Below are 16,096 nucleotides of genomic sequence, written 5' to 3'. Positions count from 1 at the left end.
AATGGTTTAATAATGGTTGTCAGGGACATGGTTCTGAGGGCTTTAAAAGGAGAGCATGTGAGAGTCTCTCTCTCTCTCTCTCTGTTTTGCCGTTTTCTGCCACATGAGGTCCCCATTGCTGAAAAACCACCAAGGAAGGGATTCACCAGATGTGTTCCCTGTACTTTGAATTTTACAGCCTGCAAAACTGCAAGCAATAAATTTTATTTTCTTACAAATCACCCACTTCCATATGTGTTGTTATAAGCAACAGAAACAGACTAACACAGTGTCCACACCCGAGATCCAGAGAAATAATCAAGCTGCCATGCCCTGGTAGATCCTTCCCTGAGTCTTTGAACAACTGCACACACATGCATCTGAGTAAGAAATAGCTAGACTTACACGTCCCATGCTGGCCCACCACATTCAGGCACTAGTGATTCAGTCCCCAAATGCCTGGCATGCCACACACCCATACCCAGTCTGAAAATCAGGCCATCAACCCCATCTGCAATGAGCCAACTGCTGACATGACTGACCCACAGTGAGCATGTGCACACCCCAAGCCTGAGTCAGCACAGCAAGTCTGCCCCAGAAAATCCATGCCACCACTACCACCAACCTCCCAAGCTTAGGTCGCCTATTTAATTTTTATTTTTTAACAATAGATCCACCCAGAAAACACAAACACTTCTATTACAAGTTAATATCCAGGATGCGTATGAGGCTAGCAGGACAAGTATGATACAAAGAAACAGTGTGCAATTAACTCTCCAGGACACATAGTGTCCTCCTGCTCACTTTGTATCTCGAGGGATTTTTCCTATACACTGTGACAGTTCAAAACAGGACTGTGAAGATGAATGGGTTTTTTGTGTGTTACAACAAATTGCTCAGCATCAATCAAAAGCAGCATTACAGGTAGATTTCAAAAAAAGACCAATGGCGTGTGTGTGTCTGTGTGTGTGTGTGTGTGTGTGTGTGTGTGTGTGTGTGTGTGTGTGTGTGTGTGTGTGTGTGTACATGGGTGGAAAGAGATAAAGCTAGAGAAAGACAGACGGAGATAGGGAGCGATGACACCTGTTTAGTGTATTAGACTCCAGTCCAATCAAAACCTTATTTTTGCCCTTCATCCTGAGATCACAGATAACACACGTGTTGATCTTTTGATGTAAGTCAGGGCCACATGGTAAATTATGCCATATACACAGTTATAACACATACATTCACAGCCTGGCTACTTCATTTCAACAGATACAAAGTTTTACCTACGCAAGATGAATAAGTTCTACAATCTGCTATAAAACACTGTGCCCGTACTTAACAATACCGTATTGTGCACTTAAAACGGTTAATAGGGAGATCTCATTTTGAGTGTCTTTGCAACAGTTAAAAAATATCCCACCTGAAATGTGTTTCCATCTCCTCTGTTCACTGTTATATGTCAGTCCACAAGCTGTAGACTCTGGGTCTCAAACCAGTGGGAGTCTGGGCTGAGTGACGTTATGAATCAGACAACTCTTCTCACCACAACTTCCCTCCTGAGCACATTAAAATAGAAACAAGCAAGATGCAAATCTCTGTCCTTATCCCTTACTCCTGATGAGATGCTGGGCTGTTTGCTCCACTAGGAAGAGCGTCCTGATAAATTATCCTGGACAAATAGACGTGGGCAACAAGAACTTTTTAGAGTCAGCTGAAGGGTTGGAAAAAAAGTGAAACGTAATTGCAAACTAAACATGGTTGCTTTAAATCTACTCCCTGATAATTAGAAAATCTGTGTCATATCTTAGTCTGGTTCTGATATTGATTTCTTATTTCAGAGCATTTGTTTTTCTTTGCCTTTTACCAGGTCTTTTAAAATTTGGAAAACTCCAACAAATTGTATGAGTTAACAGGAAGTGAAGAATTGGCCCCAAATTGTCCAACAGCAGCTCCTGTCTTGAAATTCATTCAGGGCCCTTGAAGGGCTGTCCCTCCATGACATGAACCTGCTCTTGGGACTGAGAGGGGGCTCACAGGGTCAGACACAGCACAGCGTCCACCCTAGCTCCTGGCCTCTTTCTCTGTGATGGGCAGTGGTACAGAGGGTGGTGCCCACAGTCTCGGAGCAGCTGTCGTGGGCCCCAACACACAGACCTCAAAGGGAAATATGTTTTTAAAATTTTTATATTAAGGATGTTATTACTGCTCGCATGTTAACCATTGCAATTGATTGTATATATATATTTACAGCAGGAATATCTGATGAGATTGGGAGATTAAATGAAAGATTAACATCCGTAAAATGTGAATGAAAACTGAATTTAGGTTAAACATGTTTACACTTTAGATGAACAGGAATGACTGAGGGAAGCCGGAATTTACAAGAGTCTGGATCTCTTTCCAAAACATTGAGAATCCTTTTCCATTCTCCAGAGTAATGCACAGGGCATCGTCTTTGGCAGGTCTCTGTGGATTCTGAAGGGCTGTGTCTTATATGGCAGGACGGAGAGCAGAAGGCAGTCCTGGAGCTCATGGAGCAGCAACAGTGGAACGATGGAACGAGCTCTCAGGGTGACGAGAACCACGTCACGGGAGAGGGTGCAGGGAAAGAAAGCAGGGGTCGTGCTGGGACCAGAACTGTGGTAGCAAGACCCAGAGCCTGAGATAATGAGAGGGAGTTGGGCTGAGTCCAAGAGAGCACAGTGGAAGACAGGGGTTGAAGGAAGGTAGATCTGGCCTCAGACAGCTAGGGTCACATTTTTCCATGTTTGAAACTCAGCAACTTCTAACCCATCTCACAATTACATGTCAAATAATTTTAAAGAAAAAAAAAAAGCTCGCAGTTAATTAAAAGAAAACAAAAAAAAACAGAATATCTCACCTCAGTTCCTCAGCACTTATAAGGACAGAGCTCTCCCACATGCAAATTTTCCTTCAAGCTCCAGGGTAAATGTGGACTCATGGGTGGTGGAAGCTCACAGGTCTGTCCTCAGACAGGGCTCAGGTCTCTGGGGAAGGCAGAGTTGAGATCTAACAGAAGATGAGATTGTGGGGTCTTCTCCTTTGCCTGGTGACAGCTCCTCAAGGTGAGTGTCTCAGATGACAGACATGGGTCAGTGGGATGGTTGTGCCTGCATGTGACTGACAGTGATTGATTCTCCTTGTCTCCAGGTGTCCTGTCCGAGGTGCAGCTGCAGGAGTCGGGCCCAGGACTGGTGAAGCCCTCACAGACCCTCTCTCTCACCTGCGATGTCTCTGGTGACTCCATCACCAGTGGTTACTACTGGCACTGGATCCGCCAGCCCACAGGGAAGAGCCTTGAGTGGATGGGACGCATTAGTTATAGTGGAAGCACATATTATAACCCGTCCCTCGAGAGCCGCACCTCCATCACCAGAGACACGTCCAACAACCAGTTCTCCCTGCAGCTGAGCTCTGTGACCGACGAGGACACAGGCGTGTATTACTGTGCGAGAGACACACTGACAGGAAGTCATCCTGAGCCCAGACACAAACCTCCCTGCAGGATACAGGAGGGGTCTGGGCTGCAGGGGGCGCTCAAGGCCCACCAAGCTCCTGTGCCCCATGGAGCAGGTGCAGAGAGGGGATGGGGGTTCCTCTTGGGATCTGAGCTTTCCTCTGCTCTGCTGACTCTCACATGTCCCCCAGTGTCATTTCCTGCTTTGTTCTTTGTGACTCTAATTCCCATGTTCTCATTGCAGGCAACACAGAGTGAAGTAACTTTTCTCATCTGTAGATAAGATTTTTCCATTCACTGGGACCTTTCTTTTGTTAGGTGATAACATGAGCTGTCCTCTTTCCTGACAATTAAATCATTGTCCCTTATTGGCCTTTCCCTCAGTCAAGCACACATGTCCCCACATGGTTATGCTCATCCTACAGGACCCCTGCCCATGGCGTCTCTATCCTCATTGAGGAATTTTAGCCTCTGGATCCTCATCCACACTGTGGACACTGATGTTCAGGGTTGGTCTCACTCTCTGTCCGTTCCTCAGTGTCTTGGACGGAGAAGCAGCTGCCTGAGGGCCACACCCAGCTCTGATACTTCCATATGGAGGATTCAGGATGACAAGCACTGAGATAATCAATCAGAGGCCCGCTGGGCTGAATTTTGGGCTGGGATCTATGTACCCTTGGGAACTGTGTTCTAAGACTTGTCTCTCAGCTTCCATGGGGAGAAGATAATCCATGCGGATAATGAGACCAGATGGACAGAGCCCTGAGACCCGCCCACTCCCCACTCTGCTGCAACCATTTATCCCACAAACACTCACTCTAGTGTCACCTTCTGTCTTCTATTGTGTAAATTCTCACTTGCTCTGTCCCCAGACGCTCAGCTCCACAGGTCCAGAGCCCTGCTCGGTTCCCATCAACCCTCCCCAGTGCAGGTGCAGATCCGAGGCTCAGTGATGAGGATGAGCTGTGAAGGCAGAGACCTCACGTGGTGCAGAGCAGGGAACCTACGGCTTGTATATTTCAGGAATTGAGGAAATTCCACATGTAGAGGAGGTGAGACAACAACAAGATCCAGGGAAAAACCATAGACAGGCTGGAGTCATTAATCAAAACTTTGCCCCTGCAAAAGACACTGTAAAGAGGATGACATGACAAGTCACCGACTCGGTACAATGTCCCCTGATGTCCTCCTTATTTTCTCGTCTGTGGATTATGGTTTCACAGACACTGCTTAAATGTGGTGCTTTAGTTTTTCTCTGATATTACACAGAAGCCCCGTCCATGTGGGTAAGGTGTGGGGTAGGGGAAGCACTGCACAGTCCTATGATGACTTCTGTCCTTTAGTGAGCCGTGTCCTGGGTGGGACCTTCCAAGTGCTTCTGCCTTCACCCTCCCTTAGTGGAGACTAGAAAGCTCTCAGGGGCAGAGGGATGGAGTTGAGCGCATCTCTTCTCTCAGGTCGATGATGCTCTGATAAAACCCCAACCTATTAGGATCAGCTAAATTAGTTCCTCCTGATGTCAGTCTTCTCAGAAAGAACGTCCTGCTCTGGTGTGTCTCAGGCTGGCTCCTTTCCCCCTTTCTCTGCTGGGAGCAGGAGGATTCTTCTATGATATTTTCCTTGGGAACCTAGTTGGGTCCTTCAGGTAGAGTTTAATAGTTTTGGGGATCCCTAAGGCTGGCCTCCTAGGGTGCACCCAACTCTGATTGGCACACACTGAGTCTTCAGCAATTTTTCATTTACAGTTCATGTTTTTCTACCCCGTCCTGGATCCCATTCAGGTTTCTGCTCGTGAGTTTCTGATCAGGCAAGCTGTGACCCTCTGTTCCTTCCTGACTGCATCTTCAATTTGGGGACAGCAGTTCACCCTGTGACTTCACTTCTTTTACAAATAGAAGAAGAGTTACTGATTTTCAGTCTGTTCAGGGTTTTTCATGTTGTCTGGTCGGCAGTGATGACGTCCAAGCTTCATATGTGCAAGACCTGAGACCAGAACTCCTCGTGTCACACCTGGAGATCAAGGACTGTGTGTGTCCTCATGATTGCTGCTTGTTTACGTCCACTTGTCACATTGAAGGTGTCGAGTAGAAGCTGTGCTGGCCGCCGTGCTCACCTCGTTCATGATTCTGAGGGACGCCTTGATCCTTCACCACTGTGTGGTCTGAGAGAGGCTATTTCTCCTTCACATTTTTCGTTAATGTTTTCTTAATTGACACATCATAATTGTATTCATTTATGGGGAACAGCGTGATTTTTTGATAAATGTGTATAATGTGGAATAATTAGGTCAAACGGATTAGCAGATCTATCACTTTCCCTTATAAGTTTTGTGGTTAGACTTTTGAAATTTACTCTTTGCTGTTTTAAAATAAACGATCTATTTTTATTGACTATAGTTCCAGTGAAATTCAACAAATATCAAATGTTCACTCCTTCTTGGGTAGAAGGAGGATATAAGGAGACCCTGGTCTCCTTCAGTTTTGAAGGGTCATTTAGCTGAAGGTAGAATCCAGGTGATGGTGCTTGTTGCCTCCAACACTTAAAATATTTCAAACCTCTCCATTTTTGTTTGCGTGGATTCTGACAAGAAGTCCTCTGTAATCCCTATCATTCTTCTTTTATATGGAAGCATCTTTAAAATGGTTAGTAGGGAGAACTCATTTTGAGTGTCTTTGCAACAGTTAAAAAATATTCCACCTGAAATTTGTTTCCATCTACTCTATTTACAGTTATATGTCAGTCCACAAGCTGTACATTCTGGGTTTAAAACCAGTGGGAGTCTGGGTTCCTGAGTAACGTTATGAATCAGACACATCTCCTCACTGCAACTTCCCTCATGAGCACATTATAGTACAAATGAGCAAGATGGAACAGCCCGAGGTGGCAGTGGCTGAGAACGGGGAAGGCGGCAAACCAAAGGCAGAGAGTGAGCGCAGGACCTGGCAGAACCCTGTGAGTGACCCCTGGACCAGCCCTGTTTGGGGGGCTGATGCCCACACGGCTCTCGCTTGCATCACCAGGCCACTGACCGCCCCCGGGGCTGCCTCCATTTTCCCAGGTGCTGACAGCTCTGCAAGGCTCGGCCGTCACTGAGCCTTCCCAATTGCTTGCCCCGGAGCGGGGCTTTCTGGAGCCTGTGGGCCGGCTTCCCATCCCACTCCCTCCATGGTTCTCTGGCGGGTTGGTGGCATGGGGCATCCCCGTCCAGTGTCGAGAGGGCAAGGATGTACGGGCGAGCCGACTGTCATTCCACCACACCCTGGACTCTGGCCCCTGGTAAAATTCCTGTTACTGGGAGGCAGATACCATCTCTGCGGCCACCAGTTCGGAAAAAAGCCTAACCAATTTCTGGTTGGGAATAGTGTGCTAGGAGAGTTCCCAGGTCCGCTTGAACCTGCCGGAGAGCTGGCTGCAGGCGGGCGCAAGACTCGGTTTATACCGGGGGGATACAAAGGTGAACAAGTCCCAAGAAAGATCTACACAGTGCTACAAAGGCACCCAGAGCGACTGGTCGTCTGTGCCTAGCAGAAACCTGGTAGACTTCCTGGGTGAGGCGGTGCCGAGCAGGGTCTTGAAGGCCCAGCTGATAGACGAGGGTTGTAGAAGACACGCCCCAGCCCAGCACAGTGTGCACAGAGTGGGGAGACCTGCGGCCAGGGAGGCGGAAACTCGACAGAAACCACACACCCGGTGGGGTCGCCACTGCACGATCTAACAGCCTGGGCCAGAGCACACAGAACAGGGAGAAGTCCTGCACAGGAAGGGAAAGCTCAACAGAGATCACACACCCTGGGGTACGTGATGCACCAGCCCAGCAGAGTCCAAGCTGACCAGAAAGGTGGCTCTCGGGAGAAGCCCAAGACCGGAGCCAACAACACACACAAGGCACTAGAGGCCAACTGAGCAGCCACGGAGGGAGCCATACAAAATTGGCAACCACAGCAACATCCTAGTTATTCATCAGTCTCAAACCAGTGGACTATGAAACCCCCTGCCAGAATGAATAAACATCAAAAAAAAAGATACCAGAAATACAAAAAATCAAGAAAGTACACCACCAAAAGTTAATAAATCTCAAACTCTAGATCCTGTAGAACAAGAACCCCTTGAAATGACTGACAAGTATTTTCGAGTGATAATTCTAAGGAAACTGAATGAGATACAAGAACACACAGATAGACATCATGATGAAATGAGGAAAAGTATACAGGATCTGAAAGAGGAAATGTACAAAGAAATCAATGTCCTGAAAAAAAATGTAGCAGAACTTGCTGAACTGAAGAAGTTATTCAGCGAAATAAAAAATACAATGGAGAGTTTAACCAGCAGGCTTGTCGAAGTTGAAGAGAGAACCTCTGAAGTTGAAGATGGGCTGTTTGAAATAAAACAAGCAGACAAAAAGAAAGAAAAAAGAATCAAAGACATTGAAGAAAATCTGAGGGAGATATCAGACAACCTTAAGCGCTCAAATATCTGAGTCACGAGTATCCCAGAAGGGGAGGAAAACGGAGATTCCATTGAAAACATATTCAACAAAATACTGGCAGAAAACTTCCCAGGTATAGGAAAAATCACAGATCTTCAGATCCAGGAAGCTCAATGATCTCCAAACGTATTCAACCCAAAAAGGCCTTCTCCAAGTCATGTCATAGTCAAATTGGCAAAACTCAGACACAGAGAGAGAATCTAAAAAGCTGCAAGAGAGAAGCATCAAATCACATATAAGGGAGCCCCAATCAGGCTAACATGAGACTTCTCATCACAAACCCTAAAAGCTAGAAAGGAATGGGATGATATTTTCAAAATACTAAAAGACAAAGATTGCCAGCCAAGAATACTCTACCCTCCAAGCCTATCCTTCCGAAATGAAGGGCAAATAATATATTTCTCAGACAAACAAAACTGCTAGAGTTCACTACCACACGACCACCCTTACAAGAAATCCTCAAGGGAGTACTGGGTTTGGTTCCTGAAAAATAAATACCACTGCCATAAAAACCCAAGAAAAATCAATACCTACTAGTATAATAAAAATGGCATTCATGAAGAGAAAACAAGCAAACAAAAATGCTATCTACAACCTAAGGAACCAACAAACACAGAAACCAAACAGTAAATCAGAAAGCAAGGAACAAAAGACACCTAAGACAACCAAACAACCAATAAAATGCAAGGAATAAATCAACACCTTTCAATAACAACTCTGAATGTAAAAGGCTTAAATTCCCCAATCAAAAGACACAGACTGGCTGACTGGATCAAAAAGGAGGACCCAACTATATGCTTCGTACAAGAGACCCACCTCACCCATAAACATTCACACAGACTAAGAGTGAATGGATGGAAAAAGATTTACCATGCAAACAGAAAAGAAAAACGAGCTGGAGTGGCTATTCTTATATCTGACAAAATAGACTTTAAACTAAAAACCATAAAAAGAGACAATGAGGGACACTACTTAATGATAAAAGGACTGATCCATCAAGAAGACATAACAATCATAAATATGTACGCACCCAATGTTGGAGCAGCCAGATTTATAAAACAAACTCTATTAGACCTAAAGAAGGAAATAGACACTAATACCATAATAGCAGGGGACCTGAACACCCCACTGTCAATATTAGACAGATCATCTAGGCAAAGTATCAGTAGAGAAACACAAGATCTAAACAAGACTCTAGACCAATTGGAATTGGCAGATATCTACAGAACATTCCACCCAACAACCTCAGAATATTCATTCTTCTCATCAGCACATGGATCATTCTCCAGGATAGATCACATATTAGGTCACAAATCAAGTCTCAATAAATTCAAAAAAAATGGAACTATCCCATGTATTTTCTCAGACCACAATGGATTAAAACTAGAAATTAATAACAAACGAAACTCTGGAAACTATACAAACACATGGAAATTAAACAGCATTCTACTTAATGACATATGGGTCCAAGAAGAAATCAAGCAGGAAATCAAAAAATTTATTGAAACTAATGAAAACAATGATACATCATACCAAAACCTGTGGGATACTGCAAAAGCAGTATTGAGGGGGAAATTTATTGCATTAAACACTCACTTCAGAAGAATGGAAAGATGGCAAGTGAACAACGTAACACTTCACCTTAAAGAACTACAAAAACAAGAACAATCCAAACCTAAAGTTAGCAGACGGAGAGAAATCATTAAGATCAGAGGAGAACTGAATGAAATGGAAAACCAAAAAACAATTCAAAAGATCAACGAATCAAAAAGTTCGTTTTTTGAAAAGATAAATAAAATTGACAAACCATTAGCATGGCTAACAAAAACAAGAAGAGAGAAGACTCAAATAAAAAATTAGAAATGAAAAAGGCGATATTACAAATGATTCATCTGAAATACAAGGAATCATTCGAGACTACTATAAACAACTAAACGCCAACAAATTTGAAAATCTGGAGGAAATGGATAAATTTCTGGACACACACAAGCTCCCAAAACTGAACCATGAAGACGGAGAAAATTTGAACAGACCAATAACAATAAAGGAGATTGAAGCTGTTATCAGAAGGCTCCCAACAAAGAAAAGCCGAGGACCAGATGGATTCACAGCAGAATTTTACCAAACATTCAAAGAGGAATTGACACCGATTCTTTACAAACTATTCCAAAAGATTGAAACGGACGCAAATCTCCCAAACTCATTCTATGAAGCAAACATCATCCTGATACCAAAACCAGGTAAAGATATAACCAAAAAAGAAAACTACAGGCCGATATCCTTGATGAATATAGATGCAAAAATCCTCACTAAAATACTAGCAAACAGAATACAGCAACACATACGTAAAATTATTCAACACGATCAAGTGGGATTCATCCCAGGGATGCAAGGTTGGTTCAACATACGCAAATCAATAAATGTGATACACCATATTAATAAACTCAAACACAAGGACCATATGATCATCTCTATAGATGCTGAAAAAGCATTTGATAAAGTTCAGCACTCATTCATGACAAAGACCCTCTATAAGTTAGGTAGAAGGGAAAGTATCTCAACATAATTAAAGCCATATATCACAAACCCACTGCCACTATCATCCTGAATGGGGAAAAGCTGAAAGCTTTTCCTTTAAGAACAGGAACTAGACAAGGATGCCCACTCTCACCACTCCTATTTAACATAGTGTTGGAAGTACTAGCCTGAGCAATCAGAGAAGAGAAGGAAATAAAGGGCATCCAGATTGGAAAAGAGGAATTCAAACTGTCCCTGTTTGCAGATGACATGATCCTATATATCGAACAGCCTAAAACCTCTACAAAAAAAACTGCTGGAATTGATAAATGATTTCAGCACAGTAGCAGGATACAAAATCAACACACAAAAATCAGTAGCATTTCTTTTCTCCAATAGTGAACATGCAGAACGAGAAATCAAGAAAGCCTGCCCATTTACAATAGCCACCAAAAAAATAAAATACTTAGGAATTGAGTTAACCAAGGAGGTGAAAAATCTCTATAATGAGAACTACAAACCACTGCTGAGAGAAATTAGAGAGGATACAAGAAGATGGAAAGATATCCCATGCTCTTGGATTGGAAGAATCAACATAGTGAAAATGTCCATACTACCCAAAGTGATATACAAATTCAATGCAATCCCCATCAAAATTCCAAAGACATTTTTCTCAGAAATAGAAAAAACTATCCACTCATTTATATGGAACAATAAAAGACCACACATAGCCAAAGCAATGCTGAGCATAAAAAATAAAGCTGGAGGCATAACACTACCCAACTTAAGCTATACTACAAAGCTATAATAACCAAAACAGTATGGTACTGGCATAAAAACAGACACACTGACCAATGGAATAGAATAGAGAATCCAGAAATCAACCCACACACTTCCTGCCATCTGATCTTTGACAAAGGCACCAAGCCTATTCACTGGCGAAGGGACTGCCTCTTAAGCAAATGGTGCTGGGATAACTGGATTTCCATATGCAGGAGAATGAAACTAGATCCATACCTCTCACCGTATACTAAAATCAACTCAAAATGGATCAAGGATTTAAATATACACCCTGAAACAATAAAACTTCTTAAAGAAAACATAGGAGAAACACTTCAGGAAATAGGACTGGACACAGACTTCATGAATACGACCCCAAAAGCACAGGCAACCAAAGGAAAAATAAACAAATGGGATTATATCAAACTAAAAAGCTTCTGCACAGCAAAAGAAACAATTAACAGAGTTAAAAGACAACCAACAGAGTGGGAGAAAGTATTTGCAAAATGTACATCTGACAAAGGATTAATATCCAGAATATATAAGGAACTCAAACAACTTTACAAGAAGAAAACAAGAAACCCAATTAAAAAATGGGCAAAAGAGCTAAGCAGGCATTTCTCTAAGGAAGATATCCAAATGGCCAACAGACATATGAAAAAATGCTCAACATCACTCAGCATCCGGGAAATGCAAATCAAAACCACATTGAGATACCATCTAACCCCAGTTAGGATGGCTAAAATCCAAAAGACTCTGAACGATAAATGCTGGCGAGGCTGCGGAGAAAAAGGAACAATCATACATTGTTGGTGGGACTGCAAAATGGTGCAGCCTCTATGGAAAATGGTATGGAGGTTCCTCAAACAATTGCAGATAGATCTACCATACGACGCAGCTATCCCACTGTTGGGAATATACCCAGAGGAATGGAAATCATCAAGTCGAAGGTATACCTGTTCCCCAATATTCATCGCAGCACTCTTTACAATAGCCAAGAGTTGGAACCAGCCCGAATGTCCATCATCAGAAGAGTGGATATGGAAAATGTGATACATCTACACAATGGAATACTACTCAGCTATTAAAACGAATGAAATACAGCCATTTGCAACAACATGGATGGACCACGAGAGAATTGTATTAAGTGAAACAAGTCAGGCACAGAAAGAGAAATACCACATGTTCTCACTTATTGTTGGGAGCTAAAAATTAATATATAAATTCACACACACACACACACACACACACACACACACACACACACACACACGAAACCGGGGGGGGGGCGAAGAAGATATAACAACCACAATTACTTGAAGTTGATAGGACAAGCAAACAGAAAGGACATTGTTGGGTGGGAGGGGGTGAGGGAGAAGGGAGGGAGGTTTTGGTGATGGGGAGCAATAATCAGCCACAATGTATATCGACAAAATGAAATTTAAAAAAAAATAAAAATAGAAATAAAAATTTTAAAAAAAAAAGAAATGAGCAAGATGCAGATCTCTGTCCTTCTCTGTTACTCCAGATGAGATGCTGGGCTGTTTGATCCACTAGGCAGACCGTCCGGTTAAATTATTCTGGACAAATAGACGTGGGCAACAAGAACTCTTTAGAGTCAGCTGAAGGATTGGAAAAAAACTGAAACATAATTGCAAACTAAACATGGTTACTTTAAATCTACTCCCTGATAATTAGAAAATCTGTGTCATATCTTAGTCTGGTTCTGATATTGATTTGTTATTTCACAGCATTTGTTTTTCTTTGCCTTTTACCAGGATTTTTAACATTTTGGAAAACTCCAAGAAAATGTATCAGTTAACAGGAACTGAAGAATTGGCTCCAAATTGTCCAACAGCAGCTCCTGTCTTGAAATTTATTCAGGGCCCTTGAAGGGCTGTCCCTCCATGACATGGACCGGCTCTTGGGACTGAGAGGGGGCTCACAGGGTCAGACACAGCACAGCATCCACCCTAGCTCCTGGCCTCTTTCTCTGTGGTGGGCAGTGGTACAGAGGGTGGTGCCCACAGTCCTGGAGCAGCTGTCGTGGGCCCCAACACACAGACCTCAAAGGGAAATATGTTTTTAAAATTTTTATATTAAGGATGATATTACTGCTTGCATGTTAACCATTGCAATTAATTGCGCGTGTGTGTGTGTGTGTGTGTGTGTGTGTGTGTGTGTGTGTGTACTTACACCTGGAATATCTGATGAGATTGGGAGATTAAATGAAAGATTAACATCCGTAAAATGTGAATGAAAACTGAATTTACGTTGAACATTTTTACACTTTAGATGAACAGGAATGACTGAGGGAAGCCGGAATGTACAAGAGTCTTGGTCTCTTTCCAAAACATTGAGAATCCTTTTCCATTCTCCAGAGTAATGCACAGGGCATCATCTTTGGCAGGTCTTTGTGGATTCTGAAGGGCTGTGTCTTATATGGCAGGACGAAGAGCACAAGGCAGGCCTGGAGCTCATGGAGCAGCAACAGTGGAACGATGGAACGAGCTCTCAGGGTGACGAGAAGCACATCACGGGAGAGGGTGCAGGGAAATAAAGCAGGGGGTGCGGGGACCAGAACTGTGGAAGCAAGACCCAGAGCCTGAGTTTATCAGACAGAGTTGGGCTAAGTCCAAGAGAGCACAAGGGAAGACAGGGGTTGAAGAAAGTTAGATCTGGCCTCAGGCAGCTAGGGTCACATCTTTCCATGTTTGAAACTCAGCAAGTTCTCACCCATCTCACAATTACTTGTGAAAAAATTTTAAAGAAAAAAAAAAAGCTCGCAGTTAATTAAAAGAAAACAAAAAAACAGATAATCTCACCTCAGTTCCTCAGCACTTATAAGGACAGAGCTCTCCCACATGCAAATTTTCCTTCAAGCTCCAGGGTAAATGTGGACTCATGGGTGGTGGAAGCTCACAGGTCTGTCCTCAGACAGGACTCAGGTCTCTGGGGAAGGCAGAGTTGAGATCTAACAGAAGATGAGATTGTGGGGTCTTCTCATTTCTCTGGTGACAGCTTCCCACGGTGAGTGCCTCAGATGACAGACATGGGTCTGTGGGATGTTTGTGACTGCACGTGACTAATAGAGACTGATGCTCCTTGTCTCCAGGTGTCCTGTCCGAGGTGCAGCTGCAGGAGTAGGGCCCAGGACTGGTGAAGCCCTCGCAGACCCTCTCTCTCACCTGCGATGTCTCTGGTTACTCCATCACCAGTGGTTATGCTTGGAGCTGGATCCGCCAGCCCACGGGGAAGAGCCTTGAGTGGATGGGAGTAATTGGTTATGAAGGAAGCACATATTATAACCCATCGCTCAAGAGCCGCACCTCCATCACCAGAGACACGTCCAAGAACCAGTTCTCCCTGCAGCTGAGCTCTGTGACCGATGAGGACACAGGTGTGTATTACTGTGCGAGAGACACAGGGACAGGAAGTCAGCGTGAGCCCGGACACAAACCTCCTTCAGGATACAGGAGGGGTGTCGGCTGCAGGGGGCGTGCAAGGCCCACCCAGCTCCTGTGCCCCATGGAGCAGGTGCAGAGAGGGGATGGGGGTTCCTCTTGGGATCTGAGGTTTCCTCTGCTCTGCTGACTCCCAGATGTCCCCCTGGGTCATGTCCTGCATTTTTCTTTGTGACTCTAATTCCCATGTTCTCACTGCAGGCAACACAGAGTGAAGTAACTTTTCTCATCTGTAGATAATATTCACTGGGACCTTTCTTATATTAGGTGTTAACATGAGCTGTCCTCTTACCTGACAAATAAATCATTGTAAGGATTCTTATCATTCCTTTATGAATAATAATTTTCTCTAGAGGTTATCTCAGTCTAGGCGAACACTGTCCCTCACTGGGCCTTCCCCTCAGTCAAGCACACATGTCCCCACATGGTTATGCTCATCCTACAGGACCTCTGCCCATGGCGTCTCTATCCTCATTGAGGAATTTTAGCCTCTGGATCCTCATCCGTGGACACTGATGTTCAGGATTTGTCCCACTCTCTGTCCTTCCCTCAGTGGCCTGGATGGAGAAGCAGCTGCCTGAGGGCCGACGCAGCTCTGATACTTCCATGTGGAGGATTCAGAATGACAAGCGCAGAGATAAAACCCAATTAGGCCCCCACTGGGCTGACTTTTGGGCTGTGTCTCTCAAAGTAGCCCTGGGAACTGCGCCCTACATCTTGTCTCTCAGCTTCCATGGGGAGAATCCATGCGGATAATGAGAACCAGATGGACAGAGTCCTGAGTCCTGCCCACTCTCTGCTGCCTCCAGGTATCCCAGAGACACTCACCCTAGTGTCACCATCTGTCTTCTATTGTGTAAATTCTCACTTGCTCTGTCCCCAGACGCTCAGCTCCACAGGTCCAGAGCCCAGCTCGGTTCCCATCAACCCTCCCCAGTGCAGGTGCAGATCCGAGGCTCAGTGATAGGGATGAGCTGTGAAGGCAGAGACCTCACGTGGTGCACAGCAGGGATCCTACGGCTTCCACATATATCAGGAAATGAGGAAATGCCAAGAACAAAGGAGGTGATAGAACAGCATGATCCACGGTGGAAACGTGGACAGGCAAAGCACACTGTAAATAGGATAAGATGTGCTATAGACTGGATGAAATGTCCCTTGATGTCTTTCTTTTTGTCTCCTCGGTGGACTAGGTTTTCACAGAGACTGAATAAGTACTGTCTAAGGTGCATGTGCTGTTTTAGTTTTTCTCTGTATTACACAGAAGCCCTGTTGATATGGGTAGGATGTGGGGTAGGGGAAGCAGTACACTGTCCCATGATGACTTCTGTCCTTTAGTGAGCTGTGTCCTGGGTGTGACCTTCACAGATGCTTCTCCTTTATTCCTCCCTTAGTGTAGACTAG

The 16,096-nt window shown here is 44.2% G+C and overlaps 1 gene segment (V, D, J or C); it reads left to right on the top strand.

The window, feature by feature from the left end:
• Nucleotides 1–14,375, top strand: part of LOC134372827 (Ig heavy chain V region MOPC 315-like) — a 33,395-nt gene extending 19,020 nt beyond the window's left edge. Inside the window, 3 exon segments of the V gene segment in view lie at nucleotides 3,198–3,437; nucleotides 13,678–13,774; nucleotides 14,344–14,375. Coding sequence covers nucleotides 3,198–3,437; nucleotides 13,678–13,774; nucleotides 14,344–14,375 — 369 coding nt within the window.
• The last annotated feature ends 1,721 nt before the right edge of the window (nucleotides 14,376–16,096 follow it).

Source organism: Cynocephalus volans, chromosome 3, assembly GCF_027409185.1.
Source record: "Cynocephalus volans isolate mCynVol1 chromosome 3, mCynVol1.pri, whole genome shotgun sequence".
NCBI classification, from domain to species: Eukaryota; Metazoa; Chordata; class Mammalia; order Dermoptera; family Cynocephalidae; genus Cynocephalus; species Cynocephalus volans.
This window is presented reverse-complemented; position numbering and strand designations above follow the sequence as displayed.